At 47.7% G+C, this 15,138-nt stretch overlaps 3 protein-coding genes across 3 annotated transcripts in view; all 3 read right to left on the bottom strand.

The window, feature by feature from the left end:
* Nucleotides 1-1,142, bottom strand: part of LOC104287733 (butyrophilin subfamily 3 member A3-like) — a 4,195-nt gene extending 3,053 nt beyond the window's left edge. Inside the window, exons 1-2 of the mRNA XM_009886464.1 lie at nt 1,070-1,142; nt 264-611 (exon numbers count right to left, since the gene is read on the bottom strand). Of these exons, the coding sequence (XP_009884766.1) occupies nt 264-611; nt 1,070-1,142 (421 nt within the window). The remainder of the gene's footprint in view (nt 1-263; nt 612-1,069) is intronic.
* A 1,716-nt stretch (nt 1,143-2,858) lies between these two features.
* Nucleotides 2,859-5,807, bottom strand: LOC104287735 (tripartite motif-containing protein 7-like). The gene is made up of 7 exons (XM_009886465.1): nt 5,400-5,807; nt 4,871-4,966; nt 4,538-4,768; nt 4,408-4,430; nt 3,900-4,015; nt 3,669-3,728; nt 2,859-3,373 (listed from the first exon to the last, which is right to left on the bottom strand). Exons 1-7 carry the CDS (start codon nt 5,805-5,807, stop codon nt 2,859-2,861), a joined length of 1,449 nt encoding a protein of 482 aa, XP_009884767.1.
* Nucleotides 5,808-9,099: 3,292 nt separating this feature from the next.
* LOC104287736 (tripartite motif-containing protein 10-like) overlaps nt 9,100-15,138 on the bottom strand; it is a 15,093-nt gene continuing 9,054 nt past the window's right edge. Inside the window, exons 6-7 of the mRNA XM_009886466.1 lie at nt 14,065-14,085; nt 9,100-9,611 (exon numbers count right to left, since the gene is read on the bottom strand). Coding sequence (XP_009884768.1) covers nt 9,100-9,611; nt 14,065-14,085 — 533 coding nt within the window. The remainder of the gene's footprint in view (nt 9,612-14,064; nt 14,086-15,138) is intronic.

Raw genomic sequence — 15,138 nt, forward strand, 5'->3', positions numbered from 1 at the left:
CCCCGGGGGCCGCGGCAAAGTCCCTCGCACCACCAAAACCACCCCAAGCGGTGCGGGAACCGGAGGGCGTTGATGCCAAATGACCCCGCATCTCCCAGGAAACAGCACCCGTGGGAAGAGCCCCCTCGGACCGACCTCTGTCCACGGCTCTTGGCCTTCGGCACCGAATGGGTGGGCGTGAGGACGGGACAGAGGTGTGGGAGGGACACACAAACCCGGGGACACCTGGACCATCCGCTGGAAACACCACACCAGCCACACACCTGCCACCTCCAGCTCCACCACAGCTTCTCCATAGGAGTCAGCATCTTGCACAGTGCAGACGTACTGGCCGTCATCAAAGGGTCTCACCCCAGTGATCCGCAAGTCCAGGATTCCACTGGAGAGACCATCTCTGGCCAACTCTGTCCTTCCAATGTACTCTTCCATCTGTGCCCCGTACACATCCTCTCCATTTCGATAGAGGTGCACCGTTTCAGACATCTGGTGCCGGATCCACCTGATCTCCAAGCTCCGAACATCCACGGCGGGGGACAATTGACATGGCAGCACGATGTCCTGCCCCACGGTGGCACGCAGAGGGTGGCGTGGTGCCACCACTTCGAATTGAGCTTGGTGAGGGAGAAGGACACAGAGATGGCGCCTACGTTAATTGAGGGGTGTCGCACGGCGAGGGGCGAGCTCGGCGTGAGCGGAGCACGCTCCATCTTGTGGGCAGCGCTTCGCCCTCCCCGTGCTCCAATGACACTGGAGAAACTGGAGAGGGAGTGGGAGGACTTGAAGGAGAAGGAGGTTTCCTGGGAGGGGGAACCTGCTGCAGAACATGACCCCCACCCAGAGAACGGCCCCCACCCCAGCCACAAACGCTTCAGGGCAGCACTGCGGGACGGGACCATGGGTGGCCCGGGGCAAGGGGACGTGTGGCATCAAGAGCCAAAGCGAAAGCGAAAGGAGAACCCACAGGCGGCCGAGCTCTGGGTTTAGGGCCCTCCACCCCAGGGCACCTCCCCTGCCCCACAGCTCCCACCCAGAGCGGGCGAAAGCCCCCCCGTCCCTGCAGCATCCCTACCTGATCCCAACCGCAGGAGGTGGAGAGTCACCACAAAGCCCAGGAGGCCCCTGGGGATGGCGCGGAAGCCCATCTGCGGCCGCAGCTGGAGCAGAGGGTGGGAGGGGAGGCAGAGGGCGGTCAAGGGGGTGTTCCAGCCACCGCAGAGGCCATGGGGGAGAAGGCGCCCAACAGAGGCTCCACAAGTCCCACCAAAGCACCTGCACCACCACCCTGGTGTCGGGAGGAACCCTCACTCCAGGGTGGAATGGGACCACAGGCGGCTCCCGCTGCAGGCCCTGCTCTGCCCCTCTCTCCGTCCCCACCATTTGCCTACAAAGCTCTCAGAAATTAAGTCTTCTAAACCCCCCACCCTTCCGCAGAAAGAGAAGTCACTCACCGGAGGGGCGCGAGCTGCCGGAGGCTGTACCCAACGTCTCCAACCTTTGTGAGAGTTTTGGGTGCAGATCTTGGGGCTTTGGAGCGGCTTCAGGCTCCACCTCCCCCAACAGAAGCTGCAGTTCCTCTTTCTGAGACGCTTCAGAGTCCGGAGTCATCTAATGAACCTCCAAGGAGAAAGCGCTGAAGGGAATCAATCACCCTCCCCATTGTGGGTTAGGAGGAGGTGGAGGTGCCTTCTCCCAGGTCTGCGCCTCTCGTGGAATCCTCTGCTGTGGCAGAGACTCAGCGAGGTTTTTACTCCTATAAATACGCATTTTCTCTCAGAAAACAGCCTGGTGTAGGAGGACGGAGCTGCTGAGCTTCAGCTCCTCAAGGAGCCGTCTCATCACCTCTGTCCCGTCTTTGATCAAGAAGCCCCAGTGCTGCTAGACAATGTGCCAGGTCCCCGGTGGCACAAACAGCGAAGCCAAAGCAGCGATCCGGCTGGTGGAACCTTGGAAGAAGTCTCTTCCCAACTACAGAGACAGCCTTTGGTCAATGTCTCGGTTGGCTGCCCGGGTTCTGAGCTGCAGGAGCTTCTCAGCACCTCATCCCCAGCGCCTTCACAAGTCTGCACTGGGCTGGCAGTGACGCCAGAGAACGTCACCTGGATGTGTCTGGATGGCTCTGTGCTGGACACCCACCAGTGAGTCCAGTTCATCCCTTGGGTTTGTCCCCAAAACCAGTCTGGGTCCTGCTCTTGGGGTTCTCCAGGAGCTTTTTCTGTCTCCCCACCCAAAGGACAGGCACCTTCTAACCCCTCTTGCAGGTTCCCCAACTTGGTCTCTGCCACCACCGGCAGCTGTGCCCCAGGGAAAGGCTCCCAAATCTGCTCCGATGGCAGAGGGGGCTGCAAGAAAGACACCATCACCCTTGGGGCTCCTCTGGTCCTGCCTGCGGCCCCACGGCTGGAGGGGGAAAATACCTTCACCCCTCTTCTTCCTCCACGCCACGGCAAGGAGGGGATGGTGGGACAAGTGCCTGCATTTCCACCCCACCTCCCTTCGCCCTCTTGCGGTGGCCACAGCACTTCCCCACCAGGAAGGACGGAGAAGGGAAAAAGCCCCACTTTTCTCTAGGGAAAAGATGGGGACACGGATCTCCCCCCCCTCCTTTCCTGCCTGGAGCCATCCCAGAGCTGCATCCCACGGCTTGGTCCTTCCCACAACCCCAGGAGCTGCCAGACAACGTTGAATAAGGCAAGAATCTTCCTTTTTTTTTTTTTTTTAATTTTTTTTTTTTTAAACCAAATCCTGCTAGAAGCGATTCTCTTGCAACACCATAAAAAAAATAAAAAAATAAGGAAAAAAAGGTGCACAACGAGCAGAAAACATACCCTGAAGGTGGAATGGGTGAGGAAAGGGAGAACTCACGGGCAGAGACGGAGGTGGGAGCCTCTCCCCACCCAGAAGAAAGGGAAGACACTCTCCCCACCAAATGAGACCTTTTGGAACGTAAAGACAGGGGGGTCATGCTCAGCCAGGTAAAATGCCACTTGCCCCCCTCCATAGTCCAAAGCCACCCGTACCCTCCCAGTTTCACCAGTGGTGGGGAAGGTGGTGATGGGGGAAGCGAAGACGCGGTACCGATCCCCCCACCGCCCCATGGCCCAGATCCCCTTCTCTGGTTGAAACTCAAGCCAACCCTTCCTAGGGACGGAACGTCGGGCCACCCCCAGCGCCCAGGTCCTGCCTGCGGCCACCTCCACCTCCCAGCAGTGTCTCCCCGTGGTGAAGCCCCGATAGCCCAAGACACAGCAGGAAGCATCGAATCGTTGAGGGGTGGGGGGTAGATCTTGCCCAGCATCCGTCCATCTCACCCCCCGCCGGTCCCGGGACAGGAGGAGCCGGGCGTTGGCGGTGTCAGGGTCCAGAGTCACGAATGCTGCCAGGGATGGAGAAGAAAGTGGCATTGGAGGAGCATATCTCACCCCAAAAAAAGCTCTGCTCCAGCTGGGACGAGCCCCAGCATCACACATCTGCTTGGGAGCAGACATATCTCCACATCTTCATGCTTGGGAATGCCTTACCTCACGCTGGAGGACTGGGCAGAGCTTCTTTGTATCTTCAGGAACCCCAAAGAGAGCTCAGCTCCTCATTTCCCAGCCATCTTAAGCACCGTTTTGGCTAAAAACGACTTTGCCGGAGCCCTCCCTTGGAGCTCCTCCGAAGAAACTCACCTTTTCCATCTCCTCCTAGAGACGGTCCTTGCTCTTTCTCCAGTTCGGATGGCAGAATGTCTAGGGGATGAAGAAGAAAGGTTGGACATCCCACTCTCCAGCCGGTAATTCTCACTCTTGCCCCCATCGTGTTTTTTTCTGGGAAAATGGGGAAACCAGCAGCAGAGCGAGCTGTCCCCTCCTGGACTGGAGAAAATAACCCCCAACAGACCCAGTCACGCTCCACAGTACCTTGAAGTCTCCCCAACGTCTCTCTGAGGACATCGTTTTGGCAAGAAATGACACGGAGCCTCTGCTCCAGGTCCGAGAAGGTCTCCACCATCCTCCGAGCGCTGCCCATTTCCCACCTGGATGCAAACCATTAGACACGGGACTCGGCATGACGATATGAGATGTCAGGACCATCCCTCCTTCCCCCGTGCCCTTGGTGACTTGGCAGGCGAGCTGGCTGTCCCCAAAATGTCCCTCTGTCCCAGGCTCAGAGATACCAACCAGCTCTGTACAGGAGGACACTTGGATCCCCCGTTGCCCTGATGGCCAAGAGGACCTCCAGTCTGAGGGTGCTTTCTCTCATGGTGTCCCCACACCGGGGTTCAGGGGCACCTTCTTGTCCCCACACCCTCACTTCAAACTCTCCCTGAACTGCCAAAATGTCCATTTTTGTTCCAGAAACCACAGGGATGCTGCCTGTGAGCCTTCCCCCCAACTGTTGAGACGTGGGTGGTGGAAGAGCACATACCTGTCCACAGCACTCCGGGCATCCTGGAAGAGAAAGAGAAAAGCCTCAGTGTCCCATCCCAAAACTGGGGGAAGACTCCAACCAAGGTGTCATTGGACCCTCTTCTATCTTGTCCAGTAGAGCACCTGACCTGCAGGAATCTGCTCGCAGGTTGCTCAAGCTTCTCCTCCATCTGGCAGATCAGGACATCGAGGAGTGAAATCTCCCCCAACATCTTGGTGTCCTCTTCCTCCTGCCTCCTCATCATCTCCCTCTCCAGCTCTCCCAGCTGAGCCAGGAGGACAAGCTCTTGGTCCTTCAGAAACCGGCGCAGGTGCCGAAATTCGGACACAACCTTCTGCCTCTCCACCTCCGTCTGCGTCTGTGGGACATGGAAAGACACCACCATGGGCCACACTGGTCCATGGGCCACACTGGTCCAACACACTTATTTTTTTTCTGGGTGGTGGCAACAGCTACTGACCAAACAGTCCTGGCACCGCCTCTCTCCGCTCCTTTTCATTCCCAAAATCTCTTCCCTTAGTTTCTTGAGCTTCTCCAGGTCACCACGTATTTGCTCCTGGAAGAGGAAAAAATAGATTGGGAGGGTATCTAGGGGGGCATTGGGGAAGGGATGGGGTGCTTGGAAACACTGTCCCTGCAGCATGGGCACGAGGATGGAGAAGACACGGGAGGACAACAGAGGAACCGGTTTCATTCTCGCATGAAAGAAATTGGAAAACACCTGTTGATTGATTTGGGGGAAAGGCTTCGGTCTGAAAATTAATATTTTTAGCAAAAAAAAAAAAGAAAGTTGTTTGCTATTTTTTTTTCTAGCTCTCCCCAGTTATTTCCATTTATTTATTTTCATGGCTGGGGGGGGAAACCCCAAAACTTCAAAGCCGGCTTGAAGCCTGCGGTCCCGAGAAGCTCAAAGAAACAACATTATCTCTTAAAGTGGTTCGAAAAAAAATTCAGAAGAGGAATAACCCGAGCTCGGTCGTGGACCTGACCTTGTCCTCCTGGGCAGATTCCTCTACGTGGGCTGTAGTGGGACCTCCACGAGCCCTTGGTCCATCAGGGCTGGAACCAGATGCTTTTGCACCACCCTTGAAGGTGACCATCCTCTTGCGCCAGTAGCAGAGGTGCTCCTTCTCCTCCCCACCTCCTTCCAGCTCCAAGAGCTTCAGCTTCTCCTCCAAATGCTCCAAATGCAATTTTGGCTGGAAATTCCCTTTCCTGAGCCGACTTCGGTGGCTGACTGCCTCGGTATCTCCAAGCCTTCCTCGCTCTGGCCAAGATCGGGCCATGCCACCTCCGCAGCTGGTGGGGTTGGAGCCCAGGGAGTCAGGATGCTGTGGGACAGTGTGGTGGGTTCTTTCTTCTCCCTCTTCCCTTGCTCTAGATGAACCGGAGGCCATGGCAGCAGCTTCTCCAACCTCTCTTGCTCCTCGTCCCCTCTCTGCCTGCAGTGGAGTGAACAGAGAAAAGGTCTCAGCATGGGTGGAGGAAGGAGGAGCAGGGGAGGGAAGCTCTAACCTCTTCTAGATGTTAATTTTGGGAAGGGATGAATGGTCCTCCAGCGAGCCTTGGACTTTAACATCCATCTCATGAGCACTGAGGTTTGTCTCACCTATGTCCAAGCCTGCGCTGACGTCTCAGGTTGGTGTCTCCACTCCTGGGACAGCCAGAGCGGAAGAAGCCAACCTTCCCACCTGGTGGGAACTGGCATTTCATCCCCAAAATTCTGTTTCTAACCCTCTCCCTTGCTGGTACATGGCCTGGTGTCCCCCCAACGTCTGCTTCCCACCCTTCAAAGCATGGACCAAAGCCTTCGGGTGCGCTTGCCAACAGGGAAACCCTCCGACGTTGCGCAGAAATGGTGTGGAAAGTGGATTTTCCGTCTTCTTGCAGCTTTCCCTTTATTGGCAACCGATTTTAATCCGTGGATGCAGCAGAGGCAGAACCCGAAAGCCTGAAGCAACCCCAAATTTCCCAACCCTTCATCTTCCCGCTTGGAAAAACATCTGAGCGGTACCGGAGCGGCCGGGATGTCCCCCACCGTCCCCAAAAGCCGCACTCACCCGTTCGGTGGCAGCAACACAAGGTCTTTGTAGACTTTTTTTCCCCCCTTCTCCTAAGCGTGGGGTGATTTAGTCCACAGGGCTCCTCTCCAGCCAACCCCCGGGGCTGTTCGAGCTCGGAGTCAGATGACGCGGGGAAAATATCAGCCCTATTTAAGGAAACACGGAGAGGAATGCGCTTCCCCGCCGGAGGAGAGGCTCGCTTACGTCCCTCTGCGGATCAGCGTCCCCAAGGTGGACTTTTCAATCCAAGATAAAGCTCAGATTGAAGAAAAAAAAAAAAAATAAAAAATCTTTCAGCATTTTCAGCTATAGGATCAAGTCTCTTCATCTACCACCGCCACCGCTGCCCAACATACGGACCATCCGAGCACAGTCACCTCCTGGAGGGGTCACCACCTGCTTCGGCCACCACCAGGGTAAAAAATAAAATAAAAATAAAATAAAAATAAGCGCAGTGGTCATCCGGCTGCTTTAAATAAAGAGCCGGGCAGTTTTTTTCGTCTCGCGTCCAGCCATTTCGGTGGGTGACGAGCAACCCAAGGACGTCTTCCCGATGGCAATCTGGAATTCCAGCAAAACCAGCTTGATAGAACTCGTGCTTGCTGGTGGCGATATCCATCACGGGGAGGGGGGTGGTGGTGTGGAAGGGCAGTTTCTCCTCTGTGGCGTTTCCCACATTGATGGTTACTTAGAAAAGGTTTTTTTAAAGAATTTATTATATATTATTATATATTTCCCCTCCGATTTCTGTCTGCTGACAACAGGAATGGTGTTTTAAGCTGTTACAGCAAGCACGTTTTCTTAGCTACGACGTTATCATCTCAAAACCCTCAGACATGAATGATCCATCCCTCTCCTACCCTCTTCCCCCTGCTTGGGTCTTCTCCTGCCCACCCTACACCATCGCCACCCCGACCGCGGGTTGCGAGGGCAATAATGAAGGTTTCTGGCCCGATGAACTGCAGGAAAAGAGACCAAAACCACAGGGCTGAGACCCTGAGATGCTCTGGCCACTGTCGACGGGTGGGAGATGACAGCGTCCCTCCCCGGTGGGATCACACAATGGGATCCACCTCAAACGTCCCCCATTTTTAGGTGGGCAGGTGGGGCAAGATGCTGCAAGGAGAGCTCATCGGGGCTGCTGCAGGCATCATCCGAAAGGGCCAGGAGGGCTTGACGTTGAACCAGCTGGAAAAAGAACTCAAACGCTCTGGAGAGTCTCAAGTGGTTTATTGTCAGGTGGGAACGACCAGTTGGCCATCCCGTGGTGGGGCAAGAGACAAGATTAAAGGTTTTGCAGGTGGCTAAGAACAAGCAGGGATTAAAGAGGAATCCATTGGTGCGATTAAAGCGCAGTGAGATGTCGTGAAAGGTGAAGACTATGGTGTCTATCCCCTCTAGAAGCTTCAGTGATGTCCCCGACCTTCCAGCACAGCTGGCCCCATGTTGATCTCAAGCACCGGCTTGAGAGTTTGAGAGCTCCCAGTACCTCACTGGAAGCTTTATGGCAACACGATGCAGAGCTCCATGCTGGTGTGAGCCTCTTCAGACCTTCAATCCATATGGTCTGGGTGTTTGGCACCTCGGTTTTCACCTGAGGGCATCATGCCAGCTTGCTCTCAAATCCAGGCTTACCTCTTCTCCCAACGTCTGAGCTAAACTCGTGGACTCTGGCTAAGCCAGATGGAATAAGATCATCTGCCCAGGACAGATCCGAGTCAAATTTAGTCCTGCCAGAGGACACGGCTGCATCCAGGATTACAGGAGCAATGCCTTGACCAGCAGCACGGTGGCTGGAGGCATTTGGGAAGGAAACCTGTGGAGATGATGGTGAGCGAAGCCGACAGCATCGACCCAGGCGCCTCGGAGCCCCGAGGACAGTCACGGAGGGTTTGCCACGTCCTTTCTCTAGCCAAGGACAAAGGGCCTGAATTCGTACGCGGGTTGGACGAAGGAAAGTTGTTTAATCTCTTCCAAGCGTAGAATCCTTCAACAGGTGACAAAGTGAGTCCTTCAACAGGTGGCGAAGCGAGATAGGCACACGGAAATCACCATTTGCCTGTCCTGTTTTGATGTCTATGTCTAGATGAGACGAGTTGCCCACCAGAATTTCCTCTCTGCCTACCGTAAAAGCGGCTCAGAAATGGTTGAAATCTACATGTCAACCACCAACTGGTGAGAAGAAAATGGTGGTGGGAGCCTGGACTCCCACCTTGGGAGACGCAAGCAGCGTGAACAGCGACTTACCCTGGTGCCCACCTCTTTCCATCAACCGAAGGAGGAGCCTACCTCGCTCTGCAGGTCGTTTGATGTTTCTGTACGCTGGAACTGCAACTATGGGACCTCGGGCCAAGGGTTGAGGTTGGGCAGACCTTCTGCCACCTTATGTTGAAGACACGCAGGACGGACGGGCTGCATGACGACGGTCAGAGCACTCGATTGGGAATTGAGGAGAATGAGGTTTGATGCTGCTTTTCCCCAAGAACGTTTCTCTCTCCTGCAGCTCTTAACCACCTATGTGTTGCTGTCTGGATGGAGTGAGGTGCTTCCACCACTCCTCCTGCCCCCTCAAGCCACCCGCTGACCGCCAGCGCTGAGCTCTCTGCAGGCGGAGGAACACGAGGGGTCATCGGACCAGAGAGAGCGAGCCCAACTCCACCCAGAACCACGGCCGGATCCGCTCCCCGGCGAAGGAAGCCGGAGGAAAAGTGAAGATGGGTATTTCGTTCTCCACGTCAAAGAAAGCCACCTCTCCCCACTCGTAGTCTAGAGAGATCCGGATCTTTCTGGGGACGCGCGGCAGGTTAAGGAGGGTTGGAGGGGAGGTGAGGGCGCGATTCTGAAACCCCCATTGCTGCACCGCCCAGATCCCTTCCTCGGGGTTAAAGCTGAGGGGTCCCTTCCTCCGGAGGGACTCTCTGCTGACCCCAACGGCGCAGAACTGTCCCTCGGTGAGATCCACCACCCAACAGTGTCTCCCGGAGGCGAAGGCTTCGCAACCCAGCACGCAAGGGTCGGCGTCGAAGCGTTCGGGGCTGTCGGGAGGTTCTTGCAGCACATACTCCCATCGGACTCTCTTCTGGTCCTTGGAGAGGATGAGGCGGGGGTGGGCGGTCTCCGGGTCCAGCGTCACGTTGGCTGGAAAAAAAAAAAAAAAATAAGGGTGAAAAGGAGAATTAAACTTATTTAACCTGCCTTTTGCCCCCGGAGCGTCGTCGTCTCCGAAATCTCATAGGGCGTCTCGTCTTCGCGCAGTTCAATAACCAGACGTGCATTTGACAACGCGACGTCGTTCGGCAAATCAGGATATCCAATGACTTACCCATTTTTTCCTCCTCTTTCAAAAAAAAGCACAAGAAAAGGTAAGTTATTAAACAGCGATGTAAGACTTAAACCCGCAAAGCGAAAGTCGCACGCGTCCAATGGAGAGAAGCGCACTTACTGTGCTCTTCGATGCATTTTCCTTAAAAGAAAAAAAAAAAAAATTAGATGAAAAAGCAGTTTTAATAACGGTTTTTCAATTCCAAATTCATGCTAATTTTTTATTTCCTTTCCCCTCTAAAACGTGTTAATTTTTTTCCTTTTTCCTTGTGAAATAAGACCTCAGGAAAGTCCTGACCAAGATTTGTAGTTTCGGTGGGCGATTTCCGCCGCGTTGAAAAGCCCACAGAGGTGCCCAAAATAAACAACCAAAACCCAAATAATCTCACAAAACACTCTCAAAAAACCTCACCCGTCTTTTTTTACCGGGAAAAGGGAGGAAAAGGGACACTCACGCATTTTTGCCTTGTATTCCTCTGAAAAGAGAAAGGACAGAAACGGTTATTGCGCGTTTCTCGTCTTTTTTTTGTGTCTTTCTGAGGCTTTCTTGGCTCCCGAAACACAACCAGATTTCTGTGCTTAGTGATTATTATTATTAGCATTGATTTTTATAATATTAATGACATATAACTATATACTAATACAACCACGCAGAATTATTAGATAATATAGAACACAAAATACATAATTATTATATATTATCTAGTTATAATGCGTGCATCTTTATGGAAAAATTAGAAATTTCCCCAAAGTAGCTCAGAAAAAAAAAAAAAATTAAAAAAAAATAAATATAGGAGACAAACACAGACTCGTCTATCTTTCTTTCCCGCCATCAAAGCGACTTACCGAGTTCTGCAGTGAGTTCATCTGAAAAGAAATAATTTTTAAAAAAAAAAAAAAAGGAAATTTTAATCACAAAGATTTCCATCTTATGAGCACCCAAAGTTCGCGTCTCGGGAAGAAATCTGACACTCACCGATTCTCCTATCACGTTTTTCTAAATAAAGGAAAAGAAGAAAAATTAAAGTCAAAGTTGTTATAATCTATTTTTTCCCCCCCTTTATATCAAAAATAATACCAGAATGCCATAAACTGCCTCGATCTGTTGGAAGGCAGAGAAAAACACTCACCGATTTCTGCAGACAGTTCATCTTAAGAGAGGAAAAAAAATAAAACAAATAAAACCACCGATTTTTGTTATTCTCATCACGATAATTGAAGTAAAAGTCACGATTTCCCGCACTGAGTTCCGCGGGATTCGGGAAGGAGAGGGACACGTACCAATTTTGGTATCGCGTTCTCCTAAATAAGGAAAAATAGAAAGGAAAAGGGGACGAAAAAAAAAAAAGAGTTATTCCTAATGATTCCCCCCTTCGCTGTGTGTTCATCGTTTAGAGATAAATCTGCTATTTTTCCATTCCATATAGAGAATTATAACTGTAATTTGCATTTTCCCTCGGATTTTATACCGATTAACCCATCCCCTATTTGATTTCCCTAATCGTAATACCTGAGCAAGAAAGAATACTTTAGGAAAAGCTTTCATTAAAGGTTAAAAAGAAAAAAAAAAAAATTCACATACCAACTTCTTCAGTGACTTCATCTTGAGAGAAAAACACAGATTTCTGTTAGAATCTGTTTTATTCCCCATATATTTTCTCCTTCTCTACTATTATTTATCTCCTTTGCTATTAGAAGCCCCAAATTTCCTCCACTTTTGCAGTTAAATTGCGGAGAAATGTACAGAGCTGCATCTGGTGATGACATAAAATTCATTTTTTTTTTAAATTTAAACTTTAAAAAAAATCAAAATTAAAATTTTTAAATTAAAATTTTCACTATTAAACTTTGTGTCATTCGTCGTGATTACAGACCACAAACCCCCTCAAATTTAAAAGAAAAACTGAAATTAAATGTTGGGTATTTGGTGTTGGCAGAGGAAGGAAATGACTTACCAAGTTCTTCGGTGAGTTCGTCTTAAAAGAGGAAAAACAGAAAATTTTCATCACGTGTTTAAGGAGGATTCCATCAAATCAAAAGATTTTTCTGCTTTGGCAGGAAGGACAATGATGCTCACCCCTTTCCAGGTCACTCTCCTCTGGGAACCAGAAAAAAAAAGAAGAGGGGGGAAAAAATAGAGAGGAAAAGAAAAAAAAAAAAAAAACAAGATTTTTTAAAAAGAAATAGAAGGGGAAAAAAAAAAAGAGAAAAAAATCAGAATTCTTACAGAGAAAAGACAACAAAAAATAAGGAGAAAAGTGAGAATTCTTACAAAGAAAAGAAGCAAAAAACAGGAAAAAAAAATCAGAATTATTAGCCTCTATCATTTTATTTTCTTCCAAATTATATTTGCATTCTTTACTATGATTTGAAATGAATTTGCAACTTAAGCACACACCATTTTTTTTTTTTTAAAGAAAAAAAATAAATAAATCCAGCCACATCATGAACGTAACAAGATTTCTGTTGCAAAACTTGATCTGTCCCTTTTTTTGTCAAATTCAAAGGAAAATAATAATAATAACAATAATAATAATAATAATAATAAAGATTTACCCAGCTCCTCAGAAGATTCATCTGCAAAAGGAATGAGAAGAATTAATTTATTAATTTGGCATCGCCAGCCCCAGAGCCGAGCGCTTTCGGTCCTACCACTAGAAAAGAAAATAAATCATAATTCTTATATTTTTTGTTTCATAAATAAATAAATCAGATTTTTAGTCTGGAATCTGACATAGAATATGTGTGTGTATGTATATATATATATTTTTTTTTTAATACATATACACACTGATTTTTTATATATATATCCATACACAAATAATTATGAATAAAATATTCTTATAAACAAAATGATAAAGAAAATATTTAATTACAACTTTCTAAATTTTTTTTAGAGAGGAAGGAAAATATCACATACCAGCTTCCCGATCCTTCAGTTCCTCTAAGGAAAAGAAAAGAGAAAAAGAAAAAAGGTGAAATGCAGATTTTTTTTTTCCCCCCTTTTCTACCCCAGATTTTTAATTGGGGATACAAATTCCATTGCTATTTTTATCTGATATTATATTATTTTTAAATATCACCCGCACTAGCCCTTTATCTCAAAACCAATACGCAACCAGCCAACCCAAAAATAGGAGAAAAAAACCCCCCCAAACCGCCCCAAAATCTCAAATCAGTTTTGTGAAAGGAATAAAAAGGACTTACCGAGCTCTGCTGTCAATTTTCCTTAAAAAGGGGGGAAAAAAAAATTATAAAATTTGTTCTAATCCGCGTTTTTCCTTCCCAAGACTGCCCGAGGGTGGGGACGGGGGGAACTCAGGGTACCCAAATCCTCTAAGTTTGGCAGATAATTTACACTTTTTATTTATTTTATTTATTTATTTTTTATATATATATATATATATTATTTTTTTACATAATTTGATTAATTTATGGTATTTCAACCGAAATATGAAGCTAAAGCAGTAGCGGCCACATCATCCTGCTCGCGACCCCGCATTCCTCAGAAAAATAAGAAGGACACTTACTAATGACGGCGTCCTGGTTTTCTAAAAAACAAAACAAAACAAACAAAAAAAAAGGAACGGAAATGAATCAAACCCCGTTTTTCTCAAATTTTACAATTTTTTTTTAATTACGGCGCAGCTCCTCGCATGCGACGCCAGATATGTATTTCTATTTTTATAGCAAATAGAAATTTTTTTTTGGGGGGGAAACTCCCAAATTTTGCGCGTGTCGCTCCACGGAAAGGCAAGAAATAAATAAATAAAGAAAATAAGAGACAAAATGATAAAAACAAAGAGAAAAATCTCGCAAATAAAAACTGACCGGAAAGACTCACGGTAATTTCATGGAATCATCGAACGGGACAGAGAATTTAGGGGAGAGAATCAGATCTCCAGGACAATTTCCTCTAATTCCCGATGTACTTCATGGAGTATTTTCTCCAAATATATATATTTTTTGGAATTTGTAATTAAATCGAGCACTGTCTCCGAGACGCGCAAAAACTTACGAATTTCTGAATCCCGGCTCTCTGCAAAGCGAAAAAAAAAAAAAAAAAGGAAGTTATTATCAATTACTACCAATTATTATCTTTTTTTTCTGCGGGAAAAGCCTTTTTGTATTTCCTAACTCTTATTTTGTCCAAAATTCTGTTTTGATGAATGACGGCGTAGCGATATTTTGGCTAAAAGGGATGAAAAAAAGCAGCAGTCGCGCTCTGAACGCTGAATTTCTTGATGGGCGGGGAAGGAATCGCACTTACCCAGCAGCTCCGTCAGGCGCCCTGAGGACAGAGAGAGGCGGATTAGGTCAAAACAGAATTATTTTTTTTTTATTTTTTTTTTTTTTTTACACCAGAATTGTGTGTATTCTACAATTTATAATTCAATATTTATCATCTAATATCATTACATTGTTGATTATTATCGTTATAGTATTCTACGCGGCGGAAATTCTACGCGGCGGAAATTCTACGCGGCGGAAATTCTGCAGGAAAAAAAAACCAACTTTTTTATCCCATATATTGAATTTTAAACTGACTTGGGTTAAGCAAGTGACCCCCCAAAGCACGGAGTATGGAAAGTGACACTTACTTATCTCCGCTTCATTTTCCCCTAAAAGAGCGGAGAGAAAAAAAAAAAAAAAAGGAATAAATAACAAGAAACCACCACTTTTGTCTTCACATCAGGTCCCGCTATCACTGCAGCTTTTTGGGTCTTTAAATGATTTTATTCTTTTTACAACCATCACCACCGTCCGCTTAAGAACGCCTCAAGCATCAATCGCAATCAAAACTTAAAATTTGAAATAAATTTAAAGCTAAAAAGTCAAAAGAATTTAAAATTCAAAATAAATAAAAATTTAAACTAAACAAAACTTTTAAAATTTAATATTTTAATTTAGGTTGATTGCTACTATTTCATTTAGTTCAAATTTTAAAGAGGTTAAATAGTAGAATTTAAAATAAATACATAAAAATTAAAATAAAAAATTAAAATTGAAGCTAAGTCAGCACCCCGCAAACCCAAATATGATGCAATAAGTGTCCAATTTTTTTTTTTTTTAAATTTTATTTTTTATAGGGGGCAAGAAAATGCTGCTTCTGGCCCAAAAAAGCAAATATTGATTGTCAGATTCGGTTGTTGCTCTCTGCAGCCGCTATCTTTTATTTATTCCCTCTGCCCCGGGCGGGCACCAGCTCATGCGGCCGATGACCTCATCCATAAAAATAGCGATGACATCACGCCACGGCTCGCAACGCGGGGGATACTTACAGATTTTCCCCTCCCGCTCCTCTAAAAACGATAAATAAGAGAGGGAAAAAAAAAAAAAAAAA

Source organism: Charadrius vociferus, unplaced genomic scaffold (genome assembly GCF_000708025.1).
Source record: "Charadrius vociferus isolate BGI_N301 unplaced genomic scaffold, ASM70802v2 scaffold746, whole genome shotgun sequence".
Classification (NCBI taxonomy): Eukaryota; Metazoa; Chordata; class Aves; order Charadriiformes; family Charadriidae; genus Charadrius; species Charadrius vociferus.

Bases quoted from the DNA above. Each gene is read 5' to 3' on its own strand.
- LOC104287735 (XM_009886465.1), bottom strand. From the start codon at position 5,807: ATGGCCTCCGGTTCATCTAGAGCAAGGGAAGAGGGAGAAGAAAGAACC. The intron at 4,431-4,537 runs GTCAGGTGCTCT...TTTCTCTTCCAG, and splicing joins CTGCGAGCAGATTCCTGCAG to GATGCCCGGAGTGCTGTGGA. The intron at 4,016-4,407 runs GTATGTGCTCTT...GTTTGCATCCAG, and splicing joins GCCCGGAGTGCTGTGGACAG to GTGGGAAATGGGCAGCGCTC.